The following is a 25,091-nucleotide window of genomic DNA, read 5'->3' as shown; positions in this document are numbered from 1 at the left end:
CAAAAAAAAAAAAAAAAAAAAAAAGAGACATGTGAATGCCTCTATATGAATAGCTGATAAGTCTGCCGCTTTAATATTATCTTGTATGCAGAATAAGAGCTCCAATTTGCCATCATCTCCATGAAACTATCCACTCCTCTCTGACCTTACTTGCTGTGGGGCCAAACACAGTTACCTACTCACCCTGAATTTTTAGGCTTTGATGACTGAACTGTCTTCCCTCCTACTGTCCAATACCTGTGCTTCACTTAGCTCTAAGAATCTTAGCTAAAATCAAAGAATTTTATGTAGGTCAAGGAATATCTTGAGATACGTTTGTCTCCCTAGATCTCAGCTAAAAGATCTATCCATTCACCAACGTGTATGGAATACTGTAACGTATTAACAGGCTGTAAAACAGTATTCTATTTTAAAACACTGTTGGAAAAAATACTGTCTTCACTTACCAGTATACTTTTCAGTATAGCTTTCCCCTCAGTCTTCACAACCAACTACTTGTCTTCCCTTTCGGGATCACTCGCCCCAGTGATCACTCACCCTCCACCAACACAGCTACAGGGAAGAGGGTCACTGAGGGGAGCAGCTGCCCGAGAAGGGCTGGGGAGATGCTGCTGATGCACAGAGGATGCATGAGGGACACCGAGGCCAAAGAGATGCCCGGGTAGAAGGGATGCTGGAAAGAAGAGTTGCCCAAGCTGGGCTCCAGCCCAGAAGAATTTCCTGAGCAGGGGGAGAAAAGGGGACAGGACAACCCTGAGGGAACGGCAGCCCGTGGAGGATCCCACGTCCAAGCCCCTGAGTTAGAGGCAAGGAACAGCAAAAGCAAAGTCACCACTCCACACTGGCCTCAGCCTCCCACCCCACCATCACCTCACCCCAGGGACTGACAGTGGTGTGGGGCGGGGGGACTGGAGACCAGCAATGGGGGAGCAGACGTGGCCAGAGGGAAGCCGAGGCACATTTCTCTAAGTGGTTTTTTGTCATTGTTTTCCCTTACCAGATTTAGTAACAGAAATCTTGTGTCATTTGGCTAAATTGTGGCAAACTCCCTGACGTGAGTTGACACTGGTGAGGCCGCAGCTCAAATACTGTGTTCAGTTTTGGGACCCTTACCACAAGACATTGAGGCGCTGGAGCAGGTCCAGAGAAGGGCAATGAAGCTGGTTGAAGGGTCTACAGAACAAGTCTTATGAGGAGCAGCTGAGGGAACTGGGGTTGTTTAGTCTGCAGAAAAGGGGGCTGAGGGGAGACCTTATCGCTCTCTACAACTACTTGAAAGGAGGTTGTAGTAAGATGGGGATCGGTCTCTTCTCCCAGGTGACAAGCAACAGGACAAGAGGAAATGGCCTCAAGTTGCAGCAGGGGAGGTTTAGATTGGGTATTAGGAAAATATTCTTCACTGAAAGGGTTGTCAAGCATTGGAATAGGCCTCCCAGGGAAGTGGCTGAATCATCATCCCTGGAGGTATATGCAAAGTGGGTAGATGTGGTGCTTAGGGACATGGTTTAGTGGTGGTTTCTGCAGTGTTAGGCTTACAGTTGGACTTGATGATCTTAAAGGTCCCTTCCAGCCTTCTATGATTCTATTAAATAAAGCTCATTTCAACACATAATCTCAAACAAGTAAGAGCAAAACAAAAAACAAGTATCATAGTACAATTTTCTTATTCTTGGAGAAGTGGGATGCTCCTCTGTCTTATCTATCTTTGGCAGAACAGTGACATAATACCTCAATTCTACAAATTAAACCCAAAAGGCAGTGCTTTGTGAAAAAATATGCAAGATCCATGACTGACATGACGTCAATAAAGATGCTCAAAGAACTAGACCCTTACTGGCAATTTTATTTCACATCAAGCAACACTCTGCCTGATTTATTAATCTGATACTAATCTGATTTATTTTACAGAATGTTAAATCTAGTCAGCTGTTTGCAGAAGTACTCCTTTAGAAGCAACAAGAACTGCCTGCAAGTAAAAACAAGAGCTGGCTAAATTCTAAGGGCCTGACTTGCTCCAAATAAAACTTGCTTTTAACAACACATAGCACAGGACAGAAAGCGAAGGCTATCAAAAGAAACGCCTTCTAAAGTTAAGGTGAAAATTCAGAAGAAAGTTTGTGCAAGTCTACGTTACTTCATTTATTCTGGTCCAGCTCTCCTGTTGAAGCAGGGCCACTGAGAGCCAGCTGACCAGGATGGTGTCCACATGGCTTCTGAATATCTTTGAGGATGGAGACTTCACAGCCTCCCTGGGAAACCTGTGCCAGTGCCTCATCACCGTCATGGTGGAAAAATGCTTCCTGATGTTCAGAGGGAACCTCTTGTGTTTCAACTGGTGCCCATTGCCTCTGGTCCTATCACCGGGCACTACTGAAAACAGCCTGGCTCTGTCTCTTTGCACCATCACTTCAGGTGTTTGTATACATTGATGAGATAACCCCTGAGCCCGCCGGGGATGAACAGTCCCAGCTCTCTCAGCCTCTTCTCATAGCAGAGATGCATCTTTATGGGACTGTCTCTCCAGTATGTCCATGTCTCTTGTACCAAGTAGCCCAGAACTGGACACTCCAGTTAAAACATCCCTACTAAGAAGAGTTTCTTCTTCCAGTAATTTTATGGATAACTTACAGGGACAGATTTTAAACATGACTTGTGGGAAGAAAAACTTGTTTGTTTGTTTTTTAAATGAAGAAATAGTGGGGAAAAAATGGCAAAGAACAACCCAATGGCTCTAGACACAACCTGACCAGTTCACAGAAAGACCCAGTGAAAGAGCTATCACCAAAGCTGAAGCGAAACATCTGAATGGAACTCAAAAGGTGGGAAGGACTACCCCATACAAAGTCTCCTAGACTATTAAAACAGCCTGTATGTAGCTCTTGGCAGTTATGTTTTGTATATTTCCAATTGGAAATGTATTTAGGAATATCTGAGATGCTACAAAACAACGCAGAGCACTGCTTAATTGAAGTTACTGATTCCTGCTGTGAAACAAAATATTAGACAAGCTTGTTACTGTTGATTGTTTATACGCAGATTTTCACCTTGTTAGAATGACTTGAAACATACAACTCAGTTATGGTTCACAACAAAGATTTGCAGACTCCACATAAAACTTACCTGCGGATGAGAGAACTTCACTTTAGGATTGTTGTCAATTTCCCACAGCCCTTCATTAAAACCCTTTCTTTTATTTGGTTTGCCATATTTATCTTTATTTTCAGAGTAGGGAAATATGTCCTTTGGTCCCAAAAATGCCCTTAAAGTGAGAAAGAACAAAACCAACAAAATTCCATGTTTTAAATGGTTAGTGTTTTCAAAGAAGTAGGCACCACATTACTATGATATGAAATTCATTACTGCTGCAACAACTAATTCTGCTACATAAGCATCTTTAGTTTTCTCAGCTTTTGCTTTCAACAGCCCAAACTTTCCATTACTACCACCACACATAAGGACCCCCACCTCCCCAGGTTGTTGAGTGCCTGGGCAAGAAACAGCTGATGCTGCATCTTAGGATTGCAGCTGATAGGACAACCAAGTATTGTGAACCAGAATAATTAAAAACTGAGTAGCTTGCAAACAAACAAAAAGAGCGATTGCTTCCTTAGAAAAAAAAAAAAATCAGGCTTAAATGTTAAGAATAAAGACTCCTTCTATCTGGACAATGTAAGGCAAGAGAACAATTTAAAGAAGAAAGGGCTCAATGCTAACAAAGAAAGTCTTTCAAAATTACCAAATTAAAAAAAATCCAATTAAAATACAAAATTTAAGAATTTTTTAGTGTATTGGAGACGAAAAAGCAGCACTTGAATACATTGACTGCTCACATCTGTGTAAGAATGCATGTAATTCTGCATTAATTCAGTAGTTTTTCAGCATGTGACAACAGGACCTCATAACTCGATTTACCAAAATTAACCAATAAAAACTTCAAACTGTTTCTTATTTCAAGTTTCTCCCCCGATATTTGATGAAGTAAACATTAAAAATATTTGATTTTTATTTAAGCCACCATTGTAGTAGAGGATACACTGCTCGTGTATCTTTGTCAGACAAACAAACAACACTCCAGCACAGCACTACCTCTACTGTAAGCTGTGTAACTAAAGCTTTTAGCCTAGTAGCTTTTCTCATATGTCAAAGTCACAGTATCCACACTACTCACTTCTCCAAGTTAGACTTGGGAAAACAAGGTAGCATATTACGGAGAGACAGTATTTTGGTTTATGCTGCAGAACATCAAAGACAGCTTAATTCCTGCTCTACTACCATGACCTTTCAAGTTTGGATTTCAACGCAGCAATACATATGCTGCTAACAGAAAAAGACAACAGTTTGGTGGTACATTCTTAATTTCACTCTGTGCCGAGACACAGCTTTGTCTGACTGCGTATATGTTAGATCCAACTATTTGAAAAGTTGCAGATACTTGCTTTCTAAAGTTTCGGCTCATGGAAGAGTTAAATAGATACTTCTAAGCTCCACTCTATTTTCTTCATCATGTTTAAAAAAAGAGTTATTTGAGACATATACCCTACTAAACAAAATAAAAAAAAAAGCTTAAGCATTTCCTACTCCAGCAGTAAAACACTCAGCTATGTGTGTTTGCAAACACTACAAATTATTAAGTAAGCCACTGTGACAGACTAGACTGCAAGAAACGGTTAGAGAGGATTCAGCCAGTGTGGGAAACATGCACCTGCAGAGCCCACATAACAGGCCAAAAAGATGGGGAGGGAGACAAAAGAAGAAACCAGGAGAGCCAAAAATAGGAAACATTGCTTCCCTTCTTCCTTATCCCCTGAAGGGAAACATTTTTCCAAGGTCTGTAAGCCTCTACCCCTACTGCTCAGGCTTTGAAAAAGACCAGAAACCAGCTACTGTGAAAAGGTCATGCAGCTTACTGGGCTGCTGCAGTTCAATCACCATGTACCAAAAAGAAAAAGGAACAAGAAAATGGAATGAATAGAGATTACCCTAATATATAGGGTCCAGAAACCAGAGTTCAGTGTGACCTTCTGTTTATCTGTGACCAACCAAAATCTGCACTGACGTGATTTACTGGTACAACAGATCCAAATAAAGCTTTTATTAAAATACTATCTATTTTTTCCACTCTCTTTTAGGAAAGGGTACTGTTGCTGCATTAAGACAGCATGGAAATAAACAAAACAAGTCTCAACCAAATTTCCAAAGCATATTTTAAGAAGCCATGTATCTGTTTACTGCGCACAGGTAGCAAAACATTTATTTGTGTTTCGACAAAACAAAGAGAAAATCAAGAATAGCAATCAAAGTTCAAGTTTATACTTGTTTATAGTAGTCTGCAAAACTGAAGTAGGATTATTCCTAAAACTCAAGTAAGAATTATTCGCAACAGTCTTGTTTTCGTTCTTCCCCATAGCTCCTCTTTTCCTACTGTAACCATCCACACAGCTAGAAGATGTGATCCTTTATACCGAAGACTTTTTAGCATAATCAAACTCTTTATCTGGATTTTCAGAGCAGCCACTACCTGCAGTAAGATAGGCTGTATAGGTACACACCGCTAACACGTTGAACGTATATAGTGTCTAACTTTGCACTGGGGTGTAACTCTGAGAAACACAAGCAGAGAACAAGTTTACCAAATTTATTTTAACTCCTATGAAAGAGTACAGAAAATTGTTAGCTCTTCTTAATTCCTGACAGATCACTAAGTCAGTATTTACAGCTACAAACATAAACAAAATTACAGGCCGTGGAACAGCATTCTCATTTTTTACCTGATCTGCTCCTTCCTATTGTTACGTACAGGTACCTGCTGTAAGCAACTACAAGTAAGATCAAGAAGCACAGGAGTTTCACCTGTCACCACTCTTAAGAAGCACAAGGTAAGTGACATGCTTAAAGAAAAATGCCACGAGACAGCCGGGTCATGGAACATCCTGTACGTTGCAATGTGTATGAAACAGAGAGAAGTAGTTTCTCTTGTATTCTATGGGCCTCTGAAATGTACTAACCCTGAACCTACAGCCTAACAAAAACCAGATCACAGTAAAACTTTATTTTGTAATAATGTCAATGAGAATAGAACTTTCAAACTTACCCATGTAAGCTACAAAAAAGAGAAAACTTTCAAGCATGCCTTAGGAGCCTAAGCTAAATTTAAAATCGGCCACGATGCTTCTCAAAATTTGCAAAGGTATTTTTAAAGCTTTAGATAAGGAGTTATTTCTGTCTCCCTTGTATTCAATCTGTGTCCCTGAACTTATTTACAACTGCACAAAACCACAGTAAAATCCAGAATAACATACACATTACCAAGGGCAGGATCACAGCAATATTGCTCTTTTGGCTGCCAAAAAAAATCCGGCTAGGGAAAAAAAAATTAAGAAAAAAGGCAACCTGTTGCCTTTTTAAAAGTTATAATTGAAAAAATGGACAAGATTCAAATCTCACAACCTTGAATCGAATTCCAAGAACACCTCTTTACCCACAAAATTACACACACACACACAAAAAAACCCCAAACTAAAACCAGTAAGCCACTGAAAGGTGAGAACAGTTAAAGAAACCCATAGGTGTATGAGCCAAGGATACAGAAGTCCTTTTCACAGGGAAATCACTTCTTAAAAAAAGAACCAAGTCACAAGTAACATCAGAGAGTGAGTGGAGGATGCTTACTCTTTAATTCAACAGGGCAATGTATCTTGTCTTAGCAAGGCTTACTGAAAGATAGATGCAAAGTACCAGACTAAAGCAATTTCAACAGATATTTAATAAGATGAAGAAAAAAGCAAGGCCTTCCCACAAAATGCAAGAAACAGAGTACTTGTATACACCACTGCTGTCTCTCACCTGTTTACATACCATTTGCCATTTTATTTAAGAAAAACAACAGAACTAAAACCACGCCATTAGAAGTTTTGTTTGTTTTTTTTAAAAAAAAAAAAGAAAAACAACAAACAGATCAGGCAACAAATGTAGCACTGAATTTGAAGTCTTAGAAATCTATACCAGGACAAACAGCCATGCTGTAAGTAACATAATACTCAAAAAGACAGAACTGCGTAAAAACCAGCATATGTACAGTCAAATTTAGCAGTGGAAGAAACACAGTACCCAATGCAAATGTTGTACGACTGCAGAATGCTAGCATTGCTGAAAGTACCGAAGATAAATATTTCGCAGGTTAACAGGTATAAGGCTAACTGCACTTCCTCATTGTCATCTCCAGATCTTACAAAAAATCAACACCCAAAACCTCAAACCTCTCCACAAAAAAACCTTTAAATCCAATACCTGATTATTCATCCAATTCTCAAATTTTGCCTAGTTCATTGTTCTCAGCCTTCGTTCACTTTCTTTGAGAACCTACTCTTGAGAATTTTGAGGATGTACAGGGCTATAGTTAAAGACCATTACTGAAGGAAAAACCAACCTATCAGTCATACCACTGTGGGTAGGATTTTTTTCTTCTCCTTCTGATGGGGAAAATGTACATGGTACAGTTATGGTCTACCATTTCCTTGAATAGCTTAAGCAAATGTTAGAGAAGCATGTCTTGTCAAAAGAAATTAATTTAGGAAGAGCTGGTCTGCTAAGAGATTAATTTAGGAAGAGCTGGTATGCTACTGAATACTATAGTTTAAAATACACTACACTCAGATGAACCGTTAACTTCTTGTCACAGCATTCTACAACGAAAAAAATAAGACCCTTAAATATAAAGGACTTACGTCTCATGTGTGCCAAAAAAGAAAATAGGCATTTTATTCGTAGGAGGCTTTACTGCTCCATCAGGAACTTCATCCACCTAAGGAAAAGAGAGACCGTAAGTCAAGTCAAATAACAGTTAAGAACAGTCTAGGGGGAAATAAGTAAAAGTGTTAAGCAATAAAAAACAAAAAAAAAGCTACAGAGAAGTAAAGCAGGTCTCAAGATCTCTTTTTAACTGCATGTTAAAAAAATACAGCAGAGTCAAGGACAGCGCTTGCAACAATAGGAAACGACAACGCTTCTCGTATTACAGCGACACTTTTCACATGGAGAAAAGGAGAAAAGGAGAGACGTGATGCGCAACAGGTAAAAAGCACAATTCCGTTCCATCCAAACACCGCCCCTCCGTCAGCACAAGCAATGGAAAGACTTCCAAGCCTTACGCTGAGCCAGTAACTTGCCCGAGCCCAAACGTCAAGGGCTACAACAAGGAAAGGTGAATAAACTTTTTTAAAAAAAACAATTCTTAAGCCAGCATCCTAGCCAAATATCTCATAATTAGTCTTTTATCTACATTCCCACAACTGTCCAGCGACCCACAGGAGCCATGGAACTTGCCAGTGCCTCTTCCAAGGGGACAGGCAAAGGGTACAGGAGGACCGGAGCCCTGATCACATACCGGTAGCTTATTCCACGAGAAGCACCACAGGAAGAGCTGACTTCAAAAGTAAAGAGCGACCCTGCCATAACTTTGTGGGTTTATTTTGTCAAATAAAAAAACCGGCAGTTATGGGGGGGAACAGTCCTTGGGTACTGATAGGTGCTCGCACAGCTGCCTTCCCACCCAACCGCTACGTAATGCAAATTGGGGCAACTAACGACGCCTGTGGAGGGCTGCTAATTACAGGAGAAGCGACCTGCAGCCAGGCACGGGGCAGCGGCGAGCCCGAAGGCGGGATCTCGGGTGCGACCCACAAGCGGCTGCCGACCACGGGAGCACCGCCGCGTCCTCCCTCCCTCCCTCCATCCATCCCTTTCACGGGGGGCGGCTGCAGGAGCGACCGGCTCCCAGCCCACGTTCCCCCCCGGGTGCCCGAAAGCGCTCCTGCCCCGCGGAGAGCAGGAGGGGAGCCTTACCCTGGCCGGCCAGTGGGGATAACCTTTCATCTTGGCAAAGATCAGGTCTCCGGGTTTGAAATCTCGGCTCATGTTTTCTGACCGACGTGACGCCTGACGCCGTAGGGAGGAAGGTTGGGGGGGTGTCTGCGCCTCCGGCCCCCACCGCCAGCCGCCCGAGGTCCCGCTGCCGGAGGGGGGAGAAGCGGAGACAAGGACAACAGAGGAGGGAACATCAGCACCGCGCTCCACAAGGGCGGGCGGCCCGCGCCAGCAGCCGGGGGACGCCGCGCCCGCCCCGCCGAAACCCCCCACCCACGGCGCGCTGGCGGCACCAGCACCGACGCCACACGCGTACCCACGCGGGCCGGGCCCCACGCAGCCAAGGGCTCCCGCCCGCCCGCCCGCCCCCTCGCACTCACGGTTCGGCTCGCCCACCCGCCCGAGCTCGCCCTTCCCCGGCCGGCGCGGCTCCCGCCATACGGACGCTCCGCCCGCACCCCCCTCCTCCCCGCATATATAAGGCGTGATGGCGCGGAAGCGAGACTCCGCCCGCCCTCCTTCTCGCCCGCCCGCCCGCCCTCATTCCCTCCCGCCCGCCGCGGCGGCGGTCCGGCGCCTCGCTACCCACCGCGCTGGAGCCCGGCCCGCTGCCCACCTCTGCCTGCAGCAGCAGCCGCCGCCGCCGCGGGAGACACGGCCACGCTCCCTCCTCCCGCCAGGCCGGGCCGTACCAACCGGCACGCCGCAACCGGGCGGCGGGGGAGGGTGTCGGGGGGAAGGGGGCGGCAATCTGCCTAGGCACTGCCGAAAACAGGAGGCTCCGGTCCCGCCTCCGCCTCTCACGGCGAACGGGAGAAGCCGCCCGCCCCGAGGCAGGGAGGAGGGAAGCGAGTCGGCCCCCTTCACGCCGCTCCCCTCGGCCGCGGAAATGGCTCATTCCGCCTTCCGCGGGGGCGGGGCGGCCGCGGCGCTGCTGGAGAGGGGGAGAGGACGAGGGGGAGAGGACGAGGCGGAGGCGGTGCGGCGCGGGCCGCCCTCGGCGGCGGCAGCGGGGGGCGGGATGAGGCGAGGCCGTGGGCCGCCCCGCTTCCTTCCCCTTGCCCCGCGCTCCCCCAGGCGTGAGGCGAGGTGCCGCGGGTCACGACGGGTGGTGGCAGCGTGGCCGGTGACAGGCCTGGTTGGGGGCCATGCCCCGCTTCGGTCACCGCCGCTCGCCGGGAGTCGTTGTCACCGAGGCTGAAGGCCCGCGGCCTTGCCCTGGGGCCCTTCCCGGCCGCCAGTGTCGCCCTGTTCTCGGGCTGTAAGTAGCCGGTTACCGGCAGCCCGGCTTATGAACGGGACGGGTGTTTGTCCCGTTGTTGCCCCTCCCGCCCAAGGGCCCCTGCAGAGGCCGCCTTTCCCCGGCCTTGCGCCGCTGCCGGCCCAAAGCTGCCCATGGTCCCCAGTGCTCCTCACTGACTTGTCTCCATGTCTTGCGTCCCCCACGGTTTCAGCCTCTTGAGCCTATACGCACAACTTAGTCGCCATTAACTCCTGTTTTGTTTTGGTTGGTTGGTTTTATTGGGATTACTGTTAATGCAGACTTTGTTACTCCCCTTGTGCTCTCCGCGCCCCCCCTTCCCTGGCCCGTTTACCTGCCAGGGTTGAGCTCACTCCTCTCCCAGCACTTCAGCCGCTGCGCCCTCCTTTCCCGCTTCTGCCCCTCTTCTCATCAGGCACCTCCAGCCTCCCCATGCTTTCCCCCACAAACACCTTTTTTCTTCAAACAGAGGACCTCGGATCCAAGATTTAATTCAGCAGCTTCCTCCCCCCCTCTCCTCATACCCCCCCCTCCAGCTTCTCCCCTGCCTGTCTGTCCTGGTGGGTCTGGTTATAGTTCTTCTCCCTCTATGTCAGGAATTATCGGCCTGCCAGCTCTCTGTGGCTTTGTCTCTATCTGATGGTCCTCACACAGCACCACCTGCACGTCACTTGTGACATCTGTTTGTGCTAACACGGGTGCCAAAACCAGCAAAAAGCTGTTAAGCGTACCGGCACAAAAAAAGTTAACTTAGACAATTACATTGTCTCCCGGGGGAGACCTGACCGTTTTGTGTCCGAGTGCTCATCCTCAGCCTGTGGCCTGTTTTACAGGCTGCTTTTCTGCCCGCTGCCCTCCCTGCGACTTGCACACAAAGATAAGTGCTTTGTGAGAAGAATCCTCTTACTGCTTTCAGTTTTGATACCGAAACTCAAGTCAGACCCAAAACACCCACTGCAGTTGCCACAGAGTAAGTTGTGCTTTGTTCTAGGCCTCTCCTCCTCAGATGCAAAACGGTCCTTTAGAAATGTTAACTGCAAAACTTTACTCCATCCCTGTTAAGCCCCAGTTTTCCAATGGCTTAAACCAGTCAAATTTGGTTGATTTTCTCGGAGGTGGTGAAGCCCATATCCCTGACATAAATATCCAGTTTCTACGGCATTAAACAAGAGCTCGTCAGAAAATAGTAGATCATCAACATATTAGACAGGAAAAAAAACTTTCTTCCTATGCACAAGTGGATGACCAAAATGAATAAGGAAATGTTGTTTAAAAAAATAAAGACTAAGGTAGACTGCACATCTAGAATAGTTTAGAGGAAGAAAGAAGTTTGACAGTGGTAGAAATTGTATCTGCATTGGCAGACAAATAAGTGTCTATTTTGCTGCATTGAATCATTCCTGTTTCAGCAATACATAAAGTTTGATATTTTTTCCTAAATAAGAAAGTGTTGAGTACTGCAAAAACTGTTAATATTAATATTTTGCTACACAGGAACTGACAAGCTGCAGGGATTTCCTTAGCAAAGTCATTACTCTGTTTAATCCTATAGTTACATTTGTCTTCCGTACCAGATTAAATAAATTCATATTTTAGTTTCTAAGAAATGCTTTTGCAATCTCTTGAGGACGTTCTAATTTCCTCAGCCATTGGAAATAGTCTTTTAAATCTGACATTTCTCAGGAATCAGAAGCTTTGCACCTCGTATTAAGATCAGTGAAAATATTTCTTTTTTTCCTAATTAAGGAAGTAACTCAAGATGACTGGTTTCTTCAAAAGAGACTCATGTGACTAAAGCATACTTTAAAGTTAAAGAAAACAAAGTAAAATTGGATTTAAAGAGTGAAAAATAAAAGTGTTCGAACAAATTATATGTTGTGTGCAACCGGGTTCATTTGTACATGTTAAGTAGCTGTAAGATTCAAGACAAACTGTTCAAGTACAGACACAACAGTGACACAGTAGCTGGTGATTACAGTAGCCTTGAACAGCACAAAACACTGGGGTGGAAAGCTCCTCGGGCCTTACTGATAGAGAGTTAAAAAGAACATACAGTTCCCTCCCTACTGGAATAATGTAGCTAAGGTTGAAATGCTTCGTAAATGGATGGGTTAAACATCTGCTGAGTTTAGTTGGATAAAAGGAAGCCTTGAGACATTGTATCCTTGAGTAGAATAGAAAGGGGGACATGCTAGAATAAGCTAGTTTTGTGAAAACAAGAGTTGCAAACTAAGCCAAAAGACAAACTGAGTCTGCATGAAGACCGAGTTCAATCAGTGGACATGGCGAGGAAGACTATCGACGACTACCAGGGGAACCTGGAAGACCACCAATGGACAGGGATGCGCATGCGTCAAGGACATTTACATATATTAATGAGCTCTAGGTGATAATATGAATATGTTGATAATTTCTGAAAATGTAATGAATATGTGTATTCTGATTGCTTATAACCTTTGTAGTTGAGCAACTTGGCACGTGCACTAGGCAGAGTGATCCCCTGTGTGCCCAGCACTGCAATAAAGAATGCCTGCTTTCTAACACTCCAAAACTGAGTCTTAGAGAGTCCTTAATTGCCGGCTTACGGTAAGAACAGAAGGAAAAAAATGTGCATTTTGCAATCCGGACATCGTACTTGAAAGACAGGAGCATTCCATACTGATGCTATTAAACTGTAAGGAACATATCAGCACTTTTTAGCAAACAGCTTCATTTTGAATGACAGAACCTGCAGAGCTTCAGCCAGACCTGCCGCCTCATGCTTGAACAAGAGCTCAGGCACGCTGACATGCACCCAGTTGTTAAAAGCTACGAATTAACTTTGGAGGTGAAAAATGGTTCTTCCTGTGAGGAGCTCTATGTCTTGAGCTCGCCTGTTTGAAACACCCGTTCCAACTGATTTCCTGCAGGTGTGGCTTAGGTCGCACTGCAAAGAAGAAGCTGGTATCCTGTCTGCAAGTGAAGCTGTTGCTTCTTGCTCTGCCGAGCCAGGCCCACGCTGAAGCATCCTGTTCTCCTCTCCTTTTTCCTGAAGGTCCAATTTCTAAACACATCATGAACAGGTCTCTCTGAAGAATAAGAAATACATTAATGTTGAATTCCGTGTGTGATACAACTCTGATTTGTTCCCACCTTTCTCAAAAAAAATGCCCAATAGCCTAAATATATGTACGTTTTGGACCAAAATATTCCCTGAACTGTGAAGAATTGCCTGAGACAGCATATATAGGAGATGGATTTTTCAGTGTGGGAGGAAGGAAAGGTGTATGTTTAGCTACATGCAGCAGCAGCAGTATAATCTCTAAAGTAATTTCTGTGAATCAAGGTAAAAAAAATATACATGTGTTATTTTGGGCAGACAAACTCATCATATTGGTTCACTATCTGGTAAGCTATTACAGTGCAAATACCTATCAGAACATGCAGACATGGTGTCTATTACAGGCAGCACAATCAAGGGGAGCCTGTTGATAAAGCCCTCCTTACTCCAGCTACCTGAGGCATCACGCTCGAAGGCTCTCATCCTGCTGGGAGACTTCAACCACCCTGACATCTGCTGGAAAAGTAGCACAGCAAGCTGTAAGCAATCCCGGAGACTCCTTAAGATAACTTCTTAAGCCAGGTAATAGACAGCCCCAGCAGAGGGTATATTATACTGGACCTGTTGGTCACCAATGCAAATGAGCTAGTCAGTGATGCCAAGATTGGAGGCAGCGTGGGCTGCAGTGATCGTGCATGGTGGAGTTCACAGTGCTGAGGGATGTGCGCCAGGGGATGAGTAAAGTCAGGCCTGTGCCGTTTAGGAAAGCAAACTTCCAGCTCTTGAAGGAGTTAGTCAATAGGACCCCTTGGGAAACTGCCCTCAGGCACAAGGGAGCAGAAGAGAGCTGGCAGATCTTTAAGGATGCTTTCCGTAGACTGCAAAAGCTCTCGATCGATCCCCAGGTGCATGAAATCAGGAAAGGAAGGCAAGAGTCCAGCATGGCTGAGTCGAGACTTGCTGGTCAAACTAAAGGGCAAGAAGGAACTGCACAGGCAGTGGAAGGAGGGAGAGGTATCCTGAGAAGAGGAAAGGGACGCTGCCTGGTTGTGTAGGGATGGGGTCAGGAAGGCCAAGGCGCAGCTGGAGCTGAGCTTGGCGAAGGGATGCAAAGAATAATAAGAAGGGTTTCTCCAGGCACGTCAGCCCGAAGAGGAAGGTCAAGGAAAGCATCTGTCCCATGATGAGCAAGACTGGCAAACTGGTAACAACGGAAAAGGACAAGGCTGAGGTACTCAACACCTTTTTTGCCTCAGTCTTCACTGGCAACCTCTCTCCCTACACTTCTCGAGTGGATGGACCACAAGACAGGGACTGGGGAAGGAAAGTCCTTCCTCCTGTGAGAGAAGATCAGGTTTGAGACCATGTGAGGAACCCGAACATACCTAAGACTATGGAACCTGATGAGATGCATCCTAGAATCCTGAGGGAATTGTCCGATGCAGTTGGCAAGCCAGTCCTCATGATATTTGAAAAGTCATGGCAGCCAGGTGAAGTCCCTGGTGACTTGAAAAAGGGAAACATTGCCCCCATTTTTAAAAAGGGTAGCAAGGAGGACTCTGGGAGCTCCCGACCTGTCAGCCTCACCTCTGTTCTTGGGAAAATCGTGGAACAGATTCTCCTAGAAGCTGTGCTATGCCACATGGAGGACAGGGATGTGATTCGAGACAGCCAGCATGGCTTCACCAAGGGCAAGTCTTGCCTGACCAACCTAGTGGCCTTCTATGAGGGAGTGACTAGATCAGCGGAGAAGGGAAGAGCTGTGAATTTCATGTATCCACACTTTTGTAAAGCACTTGACGCAGTCCCCCACAACATCTTTCTCTCCATATTGGAGAGATATGGTTTTGCTGGGTGGACTGTTTGGTGGATGAGGAATTGTCTGGTACCATCCAGAGAGCAGTGGTCGATGGCTCAATGTCCAGGCAGAGATGGGTGACATGCGGTGTCCCTCAGGGGTCTGTACAGGGACGAGTCCTGTTCAATATCTTCATCAATGACATAGTGGGATTGAGTGTACCCTCAGCAAGTTTGCAGATGACACCAAGCTGAGTGGTGCAGTTGAGACACCTGAGGGATGGGATGCTACTTGGAGGGACGCTACTTGGAGGGACCTGGACAAGTTTGAGAAGTGGGCCAATGTGAACCTCATGAGGTTCAACAAGGCCAAGTGCAGGGTCCCGCACATGGGATGGGGCAAACCCCGGTATCAATAGGGGCTGGGAAATGAAGGGATAGAGAGTAGCCCTGCCAAGTAGGACTTGGGTGGACTGGTGGATGAAAAGCTGGTCATGAGCTGGCAATGTGCACTAGCAGCCCAGAAAGCCAACTGTATCCTGGGCTACGTTAGGAGAAGCATGGCCAGCAGGTCAAGGGAGGTGATTCTGCCCCTCTGCTGCTCTGTGGAGAGATCCCACCTGGAGTACTGTGTCCAGCTGTGCAGTCCTCAGCACAGGAAAGACACGGACCTGTTGGAGTCGGTCCAGAGGAGGGCCACAGAAATAATCTGAGGGCTGGAGCACCTCTCCTGTATGGAAAGGCTGAAATAGGGATAGTTGGTGTTCACCCTGGAGAAGAGAAGGCTCCAGGGAGACCTTATTGCGACCTTTCAGTACTTAAAGAGGTCTTATAAGAAAAATGGGGACAAACTTTTTAGCAGGGCCTGTTGCGATAGGACAAGGGGTAATAGTTTTAAACTAAAGGAGGGTCGACTTAGGCGAGATATAAGAAAGAAATTTTTCACTCTGAAGGTGGTGAAACACTGGCACGGGTTGCTCTGAGAGGTGGCAGATGCCTCATCCCTGGAAACATTCAAGGTCAGATTGGATGAGTCTCTGAGCAACCTGATCTAGTTGAAGATGTCCCTGCTCATTGCAGGGGAGATTGGACAGATGACATTTAGAGGTCCCTCCCAACCCATACTATTCTATGATTCTATGAAATCTTTATGATTCCTTCTATATTATCCCATAATTTGTACTTCTTCATTAGCTAAGGCCATTTTTCATCATGTTCAATTTTTGACTACTCATCAGACAAAGCAGAGGAAGCCCTGTTCAGAATAGTATTTTTGATCAGCAAAAATTATGCCATGCTGTTATTAAAAGAACTGCAACAATGAAATCTTCTAATTTTGTGCACCTGGGCAAAGAACGTGTTTGATTTGGCACAAGGCATTTAAAATAACCGCATGATTCAGAAGTAGCAAAAACACAGCTACAAGCCAATTATACAGATCAGGGCACAAACTAGAAATGAAATTTGAGACTTATGTCACAGGGTGTAAAATATTATGGAGCTCTTCACCTCTTGCAATTAAAACTTCAGTCTGTACCTTGAAGGGTATCAGCATCAAGCTATACTTCACCACAACATCTTAGAAAATCTTAGCCCAAAGTGGTACTTTTGCAGTTATAAGCAACTGGAAAAAACTTTGGAATAAAAAGTCATGGGGCACATTAAGCGCTATGGCAGTATTTGCAGTCATGAAGTCAGTCATGCTGACTTGTACGCCAAAGCAATTAGCTGTACTTTGAATTCAGTATGAGTGTTTTCCTGAGTGAGGACCAACTGCAGCTCTGTGGTTAAAAGAAGCTGATTTTAACTTCATAAATAAGTATCTTTAGTGTAATTTTGCTTCTATTGGGGAATTCCAACTAGAAGAAAAGCCCCAATGATTTTTATGTGTTTTTATAAATATAAATATACATATATAAATGTAGAGTATGCTTCAATTTAAATTGCTAGCAGTATTTCTCTGTGGATTATTTTTAGGTTATAAAATCTGAAACCTTTAAATTCAAAAGTCTGAATTAAGGAAAGGTTAAGACTTCATTCTGCTTGTTTCCAGTTGTTGCATCCAGATTAAACAGTCATACCAGAGCTGAAGAAGTGGTTAGCAGACTGAATACAACCTAGAAAACCTGAGAACCGGTAATGCAACAGCTGCCCGTAGTGATAAGAAAACAGTACTTACATAAGGAGCAGTACAGTACACACAGCCTGACAGACTGATGGGTACTGCATACCCAGTGCTGAAGAAACATGGCACCTCACACAACTCTGAGAGTTGTGTAAACTTGCTAGAGTGTTATATATCCCATTTTCATGTGTATCCATCTACATGATTACTTGGGGGGTCAACTTTCATTACAGCTAAATTATGTAATCCCTTCTACAGACAAGGGTAATTGAGTTTCCCACAGAAGATTTTTTAAATTTTTTTCTGTTTACACATGCACCCATTCTGTGCAGTATCCATCCGTATATTATTGTCTCTTAAGTGACTTGTTCATCCTCTGGACTGTGTGTTCTCTAACAACCTGGCCATTTTTGGACTGTATATTTCCTAAGATTAACCTGGTCATTTGTGGATTATATATTTTCCTAGATAACCTGGTAAACTGTGGACATTGTGATACATTTTTCTTCTTCAGATGCAGACCAATGTTCTTTTAAGAGACTATCTTACTGATGCTTTTCCAGATGCGGTGCGTGATAGCTCTAATTCAGTCTTGCTTATGCAAGAGGACCCAGGTATCTCATGGCCTGTGGAAATTCAGGTCACCCATCAACATAAAAAGTAACTTTCAAATTACTTGTTACTAACATCTTAATGTGTATCTACTTATGATAGCAGTTATTGAACAGGTTACCTTAAAATTATTTTAATTCACAGAATCACAGAATGGTTCAGGTTGGAAGGGGCCTTAAAGATCATTTAGTTCCAACCCCCCTGCCATGGGCAGGGACACCTCCCACTAGACCAGGCTGCTCAAAGCCCCATCCAGCCTGGTCTTGAACACTTCAGGGATGGGGCGTTGACAACTTCCCTGGGCAACCTGTGCCAGTGCCTCACCACCCTTACAGTAAAGAACTTCTTCCTGATATCTAATCTAAATCTACCCTCTTTCAGTTTGAGGATGTTACCCCATGTCCTATCATTACACTCCCTGATAAAGAGTCCCTCCCCATCCTTCCTGTAGCCGCCTTCAGATACTGGAATTCCCTTCAGCCTGCAACACACTTTCTGGAAGAATACCTTGTTCATTGTATATTGTAGGGTGGATTTTATTCAGTTTCTTGTGCTGCTGTTGTTTGACATCACGGATGCTTCCATCTGGGGCTTGAAATCGCTCGGCTGAGGAGAACTTTCACAAGAACCCTTGCAACGGTGCTGTGAGGCAGACAGTGACCTTGTCACCCATCTCCCCCACAGACCCTGCTATGATCTCATTCTGTGGTCTTTCAATATCGTTACCCGCTTGTTTTTCCTCGATAATTTGGGTGAAGAAGGTGCCACCCCGTATAAGAGAGCATCCCAGTCTCAATCTGGCTTCCACGTTAGTCTGCTATTCCCATTTCCTACATGTACATTCCCCTCACGCCTGCTTTAAGGCTTCCATACCCCTAAGAAGCGGCTGGGATCCGCCGGCGAACGGGCCCACAGGCCACCAGCTGTGGAGAAGGAGAGGACATGCAGCCACCCTCCTCTCCCAAACGCGACCGGTGTTCGGCGATGGGCTCCTCAGCGCCGCCCCATGCCGGTGTTCACCGGGGGGAGGACGGGACGTGCACCAGGCCACAGCGGCCTGGCTGTGGGGGGGACAACCGGGGCGATGGAGTCGGCACGGCCCGAACGCACAGCGGGTGGCGGGGGCCCGGGGCGGCCTCCCCTCACCCCCGTCCCGGGCCCCCGCCGGCGAGCGGCGGCGTTATCCGGGCTCCCCGCCGGAAGCCGCCGTTGGGGAAGGCGGGGCGGGGCCGCGTCCTTCCCGCCGAGCCCTAACGACGGCGCGGAGAGGTGGGGACGGGGCCGGCGGGGTTCTCGGCGGGGAGGGCACCTCCGGGTGTGTGGTGGGGGGGCCGCGGCGGTGAGGCACGGGCACCCGTTAGACCCCTCCGGTCCTCGCCCGCGGCGACGGAGGTCGTCGCTGGGGTTTGGGGGTGCGGCGGAGGCCCCGCGTCCTGAGGTGCCGCCGGGCCTGAGGGTCCCCGCCGGCTGCCGGGTACGGCCTCTGGGCCACGGGTGCTGTCGGCGCTGAAGCGCGGGGCATCTGTGGTGCCAGAGTGGCGAAGTCATGCTGCTGCTTTGATGTTTTTGTTTTTTTTCCAGCTTGTGTAAAATTTGTGGTCTACGTGAATGAACGTGTTTGCCAGGGAAGCTGTGGATGCCCCATCCCTGAAAGTGTTCAAGGCCAGGCTGGATGAGGCTTTGCGCGGCCTGGTCTAGTGGGAGGTGTCCCTGCCCATGGCAGGGGGGTTGGAACCGGGTGATCTTTAAAGTCCCTTCCAACCCACACCATTCTATTATTCTATGAAAATCTGGTGATTTTTTCAGCTGAAGCAACTGCTGGTGAGCTTTTCTAGCTTCCAGTGCAGATGTGTTAGTTACATTTGACTTTGTATGTTTTAAAGTAGTACATCTTAAGGCTGTGGTTAGATTTTTTCTGAGCAGTCTCAATCACAGAACAGTTTGGATTGGACCTTAAAGATCATGTAGTTCCAACCCCCCTGCCATGGGCAGGGATACCAGGCTGCTCAAAGCCCCATCCAGCCTGGCCTTGAACACTTCCAGGGATGGACAACTTCTCCAGGCAATGTGTCTCACTACCCTCACAGTAAAAAAATCTCTTGTTTATATCTAATCTAAATCAATGGCCTTGCTAAAGTTAGTTAAGCATATTCAGAAGTTCATGAAGAAAATATGATGCAAGTTTTGTGGTAACACCCATCAAGTGTATTAGCTCCTCAAACCAACACTGCCTGCACTGTTTTGTTTAGTTATGGGAGTCCTACGAGCCCTTCCATGCCATTTGAATACTTTTTTTCATAAGTGAAATAGCATGCTTTTTGGAGTATATCCGTTTGTGTGCTAGTAAACTAAACTGTTGATACATATTTTAACAGAGAAAGTTTGCATATTCAAAATCATTAGCATTCCCAGAAAACATGCTTTAGATATTATTTTTTTACCCTCTATGTGGCTTCAGAGTAGTTTCAGGAAATTTTAAAAGTGCAGAATGATGTGTATGTGACAGAGTACATTTTGATTATGTTTTCAGACTAAGATCTTTTTTCACTGCAGCTATTCAGTGTTACGTAGGCCTGGTGAATTCTATTCTTGAGGTGAAAAACCAGATTTTTTTTTTTGTCTACTGTTCATTATGAGGTGTAGGTTGCAATAAAGCTTGAAGGGTGGTATGAAGAACCAGTTCTCAGTGTTCAGAGCCACATCTTAATGTGAAAATTGCGCACAATTGGTAGAGGTATAGTCTCCCATACCCTGATACGTTGAGTACAATACTACAAATATCCTGTCAGGATTGTTCTTCTGTCATGTAAGGTTGGAGTTTTTAGTTTGCAAGCTACTAATAATTTAAAGGGCCTTAACTTGTGCCTAGCAATTGTACTGCAGGCTTGTCTTTGCTTTGAAAATAAGGTCTCCACTGTTTTCTCAGTTGAGATGGAAAGAAAGCAGTGTCACTTTCTCTAGGAGAGTGAGTGAGAGTTGTATGGTGGTTATGTGTTTTAGGGCTTATGAACATGTGTACCAAGGTGAATTCTGATGGGTAGATCTTAAAAATCACAAATTATACATCTAGGTATTCTTTATTAATAAACCAAAGCAAACTGTTAACCTTCATTGTACTTTTCTTCCTATATTACTTGATTTTGAAGATACTTTGGAATAACTGCATGTTTGAATATAAAGCAGTATGATAACCCTGGAAACCAGTTGGTATGCTTTTCTGTAAAAAACATAAAATTAAAAATTTAGAAATAATAGGTTTATTCTTGCTGCAAGTTCTGTTAAAATTATAGTTTGAGGCAGAAATGCATTTTTTTCTTTTCAATATTTCTGATGCAGATTATTAGCTATTGGAATGAACAAAATCAGTTTATAGTTAATATATTCCACCAAGTACTTCTGTGTTCATTCCAACAGAAACAGATTGTGGCAAACGCATGGCTGCGAGCCAGAGATGGTAAAGATGGGTCCAGGCTAGTTTCTTGTGTTGGACTTTAGTATGATGTCCATCTGCTGTGGAGTCCAAAAGCAAACCTTCATGGCTCATTAATCGTGACTGTTGAATAGAGCTTATTCTTCGTGTTACCTTGCTTTAATTAATGGAAATAACTCATTTATGAGTATACTATTCAACTTGAAGTAAATCTTGGTGTTTTTTTAAGGTCTACGTTATAAATATGTTATCTGTATTGATTTCTTTTTCTCAGTAACACTAAATCAGTGAGTTTCTTCTAAAGCTGAGCTGTCATTCAATTTAATGTTCCTCCAGTATACCCCTACATATTGTTGATACGTCTAATACAATAAAAATACATTCAAGTAGAAAATTCCAGGTTTATGAAACAGAAGATTTGCTATGTTAAAGGCTGCTATTAGACAGCAAACCTTGGATATTGACCTCTTTAAATCATAGTACCTGCATTTATCTCCTTTAGCATTATTTTGAAGAGAAATGGAGTTTGTGATCCTCTTAGGAGAACACATGTATGGGACCAATCTACACAAATGTAATATTTTATATTGACATCCTTCTGAAAACCCTGGCAGTGGATATTCTACAAAATATTTTTCTTTTTTTTTGTCTGTAATATTCAAGCTTAGAGGACTAGCAGCACAATTTTCTTTGTTGACTGAAACTGGTGTCAGATTATAGTTGTTGGTAATTGTTCACATGACATAGCAGTAACACTGTTGGCTAACCATGAGTGTTAACAAATGATTCTTTTATTACATTGGCAAATAAACTAAAGCAGGTCTCTGTTACAGGTTTTAATGTTTTTTTGATATGGAGAAGAGTAATCTTTGAAGCTTGTCAAGTAAAAGTTGAAGATGATGTTCATTCTCCAGAGTTTATAGACTTAAAAAGCTGCATATTGGACATCATGAGTTTGTCCTCTCCAGTCAGCTACGCTGTCATGGAAGCTAAATGGTGAGCTCCACGTTTGTATTTTTAAGTCTAGTAACATGGTACATTGTTTTATTTTCTAGATCTCTGCAATTAGGTAATTCAGAGTGAAGAAGAACTGGATATGGTGTCATACATGCAAGCTGTGCCATGTCAATATAGTCATTAGATGAAAAGATTTCCTTGAAGGCATGCATACTGGCCATCCAATGTGCAAGAATTCTCACATAAGAGAGATAGGGGGTATGTGACTTAGAGATAGGGGGAGTTCCTGTATACAGTTAGAAACACTGGCCTGGAGTTACAGAATGGTTTTCTGCATTAGCTGAGGTGGTAGAGGTCAGCTTTAAGTCTTGCACGTGGCTCGTATTTTTTATAACCTGATAGGTGGTTTATACTTTGGCACAATTAAAGCAAGATTTAATTAATTCTGTTTATCTTAGCTGTGGGAGCTATTTGTCACTATTTAAAGTCTGATTATACAAAACTACCAATTATATAGGAACAACAAAATTCCACAAATATGACCTTTGATCAGGAAATCAGACTGTAGACTACTCCTTCAGCTGGGGAAGTTTAGCAAAATTTCACTGCTAGGTAATAAATGAAAGAGAATTTCTCTCTGTTACAAAATTACTCTACATTTTCTGCCAGATGCCAGAAGAAAAGCTAGAGAAAAACTGCTTTTCTGCAGTGTTTATGTTCCCTGTTACTAGCTGATTTGTGAAGTGAATGTGAATTTAAAGTTTTTGAATTACAAAAGTCATTCTGCAATGTAGAACTCAAAAGCTATTTCGCCTGCTTATATGATTTCTTGAATAATCTTGAAGTACCACTAAAAATGGTGTCTTAGGTAGAAGTTGTAGTTGGTAAAATCTGTATTTTAGTTCAAGACCAATGATCAATGAACTACTAATATATGAAAATAGAAGTGCAAAACATTCTCTGATTCCTGTTAGACTGCAAATGATACATGCTGTGAAACTTTCCAACATTTTGTGTGTTTTTGTCTATGATTTAAGCTTCCAAGAGCTTTATGCTTGTAGCACTTCAACTTATAATACAAATGTGGATGGAAGAAGTTCCTACAATAGGTATTATGGAGCTTTCATAAAGTACTGCATGTGCTGATGACACTGTGATAACTGAAGAAAATATCCCAGAAATAAGAATTCTTAAGGCCAACCTCTGTTTTATTTGAAAACATTTAAGGAGATAAGATAATGAAGTAGTTAACATACTAATATTCCCTCAGAGTTTTTTTCTTTTTTTAAGTAGCTGATTCAATTTGATTCTATACTAAGAACAAAAATAGGGTTTTCTGCTTTATATTTTTAATTTTTCAGTCATGGCATTGTGAGTTTAGAAGCTGTGCACAAAATGGTATTTTGAAAAGGTGTTTAATGCTTTTTTCCCCGGTAGTTACTGTTGTCCTGTTGTGTCTTAATGCTTTTATGCACATTTTTCATTTTTATAATGTCCTTAATTTGCTATTACTTGTGGTATTTTGTAACTTGTTCGTGGTTTGTTTTTTCATGTTTTTTTTCCTCCACTGGTCCCGTTAAGCAGAACAGCTAATCACAGAGTTAAATTTTCCTCTGAGTAAGTTTTGTTGTATAGATATCTCCATTGTGCTCTTTTTTTTTCCTGGATAATTAATAGAGGAGTTGGAAGGAACAGTTTTCTTGAAAACTGATTGCCATACAAACCAGGGTCACTTATTTAAAGATTTAAAGGTGTTTTTTTATTTACTTTACAAAAAATATTCATTCCCTTTCTTGCATTCAGTGTGCAGTATTCAGTATTAAATATCACCAGGTTTAAAGAAGCAAAACGACCTCTCAGCTGCCTGCAAACTAACAAAATGTCCACACTTTCCATAAATCTTGTTTCTTTGCCCTGGTCCTCTCCAGTTTTCAGTTTGGATTCTGCTTTTCTCCCTAACGTGTGCTTTGCTAGCTTTGGTGCTGTCTGGCCTTTAGCCATCTTTAGTTGAGATTGATATATCTTGCATCATCTCTGAATAAGATGACTTGCCTTTCCTTCATCTCTGTTTTCCCCAGCCATGCAAAAATAAAGGTCTCCCAGACCTAATATATGATGTCCACAAACAAGCTTTTATACAGCTTACAGATGCCTCAGCTGTTCAGATCCTTCTTATTTCTTGATTTCCATATCTTCTTATTGCGGTAGCTAAGAGTTGCATGAAATAACAATATGTGATTTTACCTACCTTGTTGCTGATATTTTGCCCTTTGAGTCATGTTGGTTCCTTTGGGTACGGCTCCCGTAGTAAACACTGAAAGGTAATAATGTGCCAGTGGTTTTCTTGTCATACATGCAGGTTTTAATGATCCTTATCGCCTACATTTATTAAATATATAAAATGTGTTAGGTACATGGCACCCTGTGGAACAATTACCGATGACATACAACTATTCTCACCTCATGGATGAAGTCCATCTTGGTTTTAAATGGAAATAGACTTAGTATTTAATAAATTCTAAAATATTTATAGGCTCCAGCTAAAAAACTGAATTTTCATCCTTTGTTATTGCTAATGCCTTTAAACGCACCACTTAATCTAAATTAATGTTCCCTTTGTTGATGACATTTGTGTCTTTTTTGCTAGACAACTTATGTGAGAAGACATATTATCAGGTGGAGTCCTAAGTTGTGGAAAGTGTTAATGGTGCCTATGAACAAACCTAGGGGTAAAGTGATAATTTTTTATTTAGAAAAAACCAAATTATTAAATTTACAACCTAGTTGCCATTACTGAAACCTGGTGGGAACAGTTCCATGACTGGAGTGTGGGTACTGATGACTACAGGCTGTTCAGAATGGACAGGCTAGGAAGGAGGGGTGGAGGCATTGCCCTCTACATCAAGAAATAGATAGAGCATGAAGAGCTGTCTCTGAAGAATAGCCATGAGCAGGTTGGAAGCCAATGGGTAAGAATTGGAGACTGAGGCAACAAAGGGAACCTTGT

The 25,091-nt window shown here is 43.8% G+C and overlaps 2 protein-coding genes across 14 annotated transcripts in view; one reads left to right on the top strand and one right to left on the bottom strand.

Annotated features, from left to right (window-relative positions):
• The window catches only part of PSIP1 (PC4 and SRSF1 interacting protein 1), a 44,821-nt gene extending 35,109 nt beyond the window's left edge, over positions 1 to 9,712 (bottom strand). For 4 of the 7 annotated variants that reach the window (XR_008463679.1, XM_054184673.1, XM_054184675.1 and 1 more), the window contains exons 1-4: positions 9,479 to 9,612; positions 8,842 to 9,007; positions 7,725 to 7,801; positions 3,121 to 3,259 (exon numbers count right to left, since the gene is read on the bottom strand). Coding sequence is in view for 6 of the 7 variants with exons in the window: in XM_054184673.1 (XP_054040648.1) it covers positions 3,121 to 3,259; positions 7,725 to 7,801; positions 8,842 to 8,913 (288 nt within the window). In the remaining variant the exon portion in view is untranslated. Of the gene's footprint in view, positions 1 to 3,120; positions 3,260 to 7,724; positions 7,802 to 8,841; positions 9,008 to 9,242; positions 9,282 to 9,451 lie in introns of those variants that run through there. The other 3 variants (XM_054184677.1, XM_054184678.1, XM_054184674.1) reach the window with 3 other exon arrangements.
• A 9,212-nt stretch (positions 9,713 to 18,924) lies between these two features.
• CCDC171 (coiled-coil domain containing 171) overlaps positions 18,925 to 25,091 on the top strand; it is a 154,570-nt gene continuing 148,403 nt past the window's right edge. For 4 of the 7 annotated variants that reach the window (XR_008463778.1, XM_054185377.1, XM_054185376.1 and 1 more), the window contains exons 1-2: positions 19,758 to 20,904; positions 21,961 to 22,123. Coding sequence is in view for 6 of the 7 variants with exons in the window: in XM_054185377.1 (XP_054041352.1) it covers positions 22,077 to 22,123 (47 nt within the window). In the remaining variant the exon portion in view is untranslated. Of the gene's footprint in view, positions 18,967 to 19,278; positions 19,519 to 19,757; positions 20,905 to 21,960; positions 22,124 to 25,091 lie in introns of those variants that run through there. The other 3 variants (XM_054185375.1, XM_054185374.1, XM_054185378.1) reach the window with 3 other exon arrangements.

The sequence above is a fragment of the Rissa tridactyla genome, chromosome Z, assembly GCF_028500815.1.
Source record: "Rissa tridactyla isolate bRisTri1 chromosome Z, bRisTri1.patW.cur.20221130, whole genome shotgun sequence".
NCBI classification, from domain to species: domain Eukaryota; kingdom Metazoa; phylum Chordata; class Aves; order Charadriiformes; family Laridae; genus Rissa; species Rissa tridactyla.
This window is presented reverse-complemented; position numbering and strand designations above follow the sequence as displayed.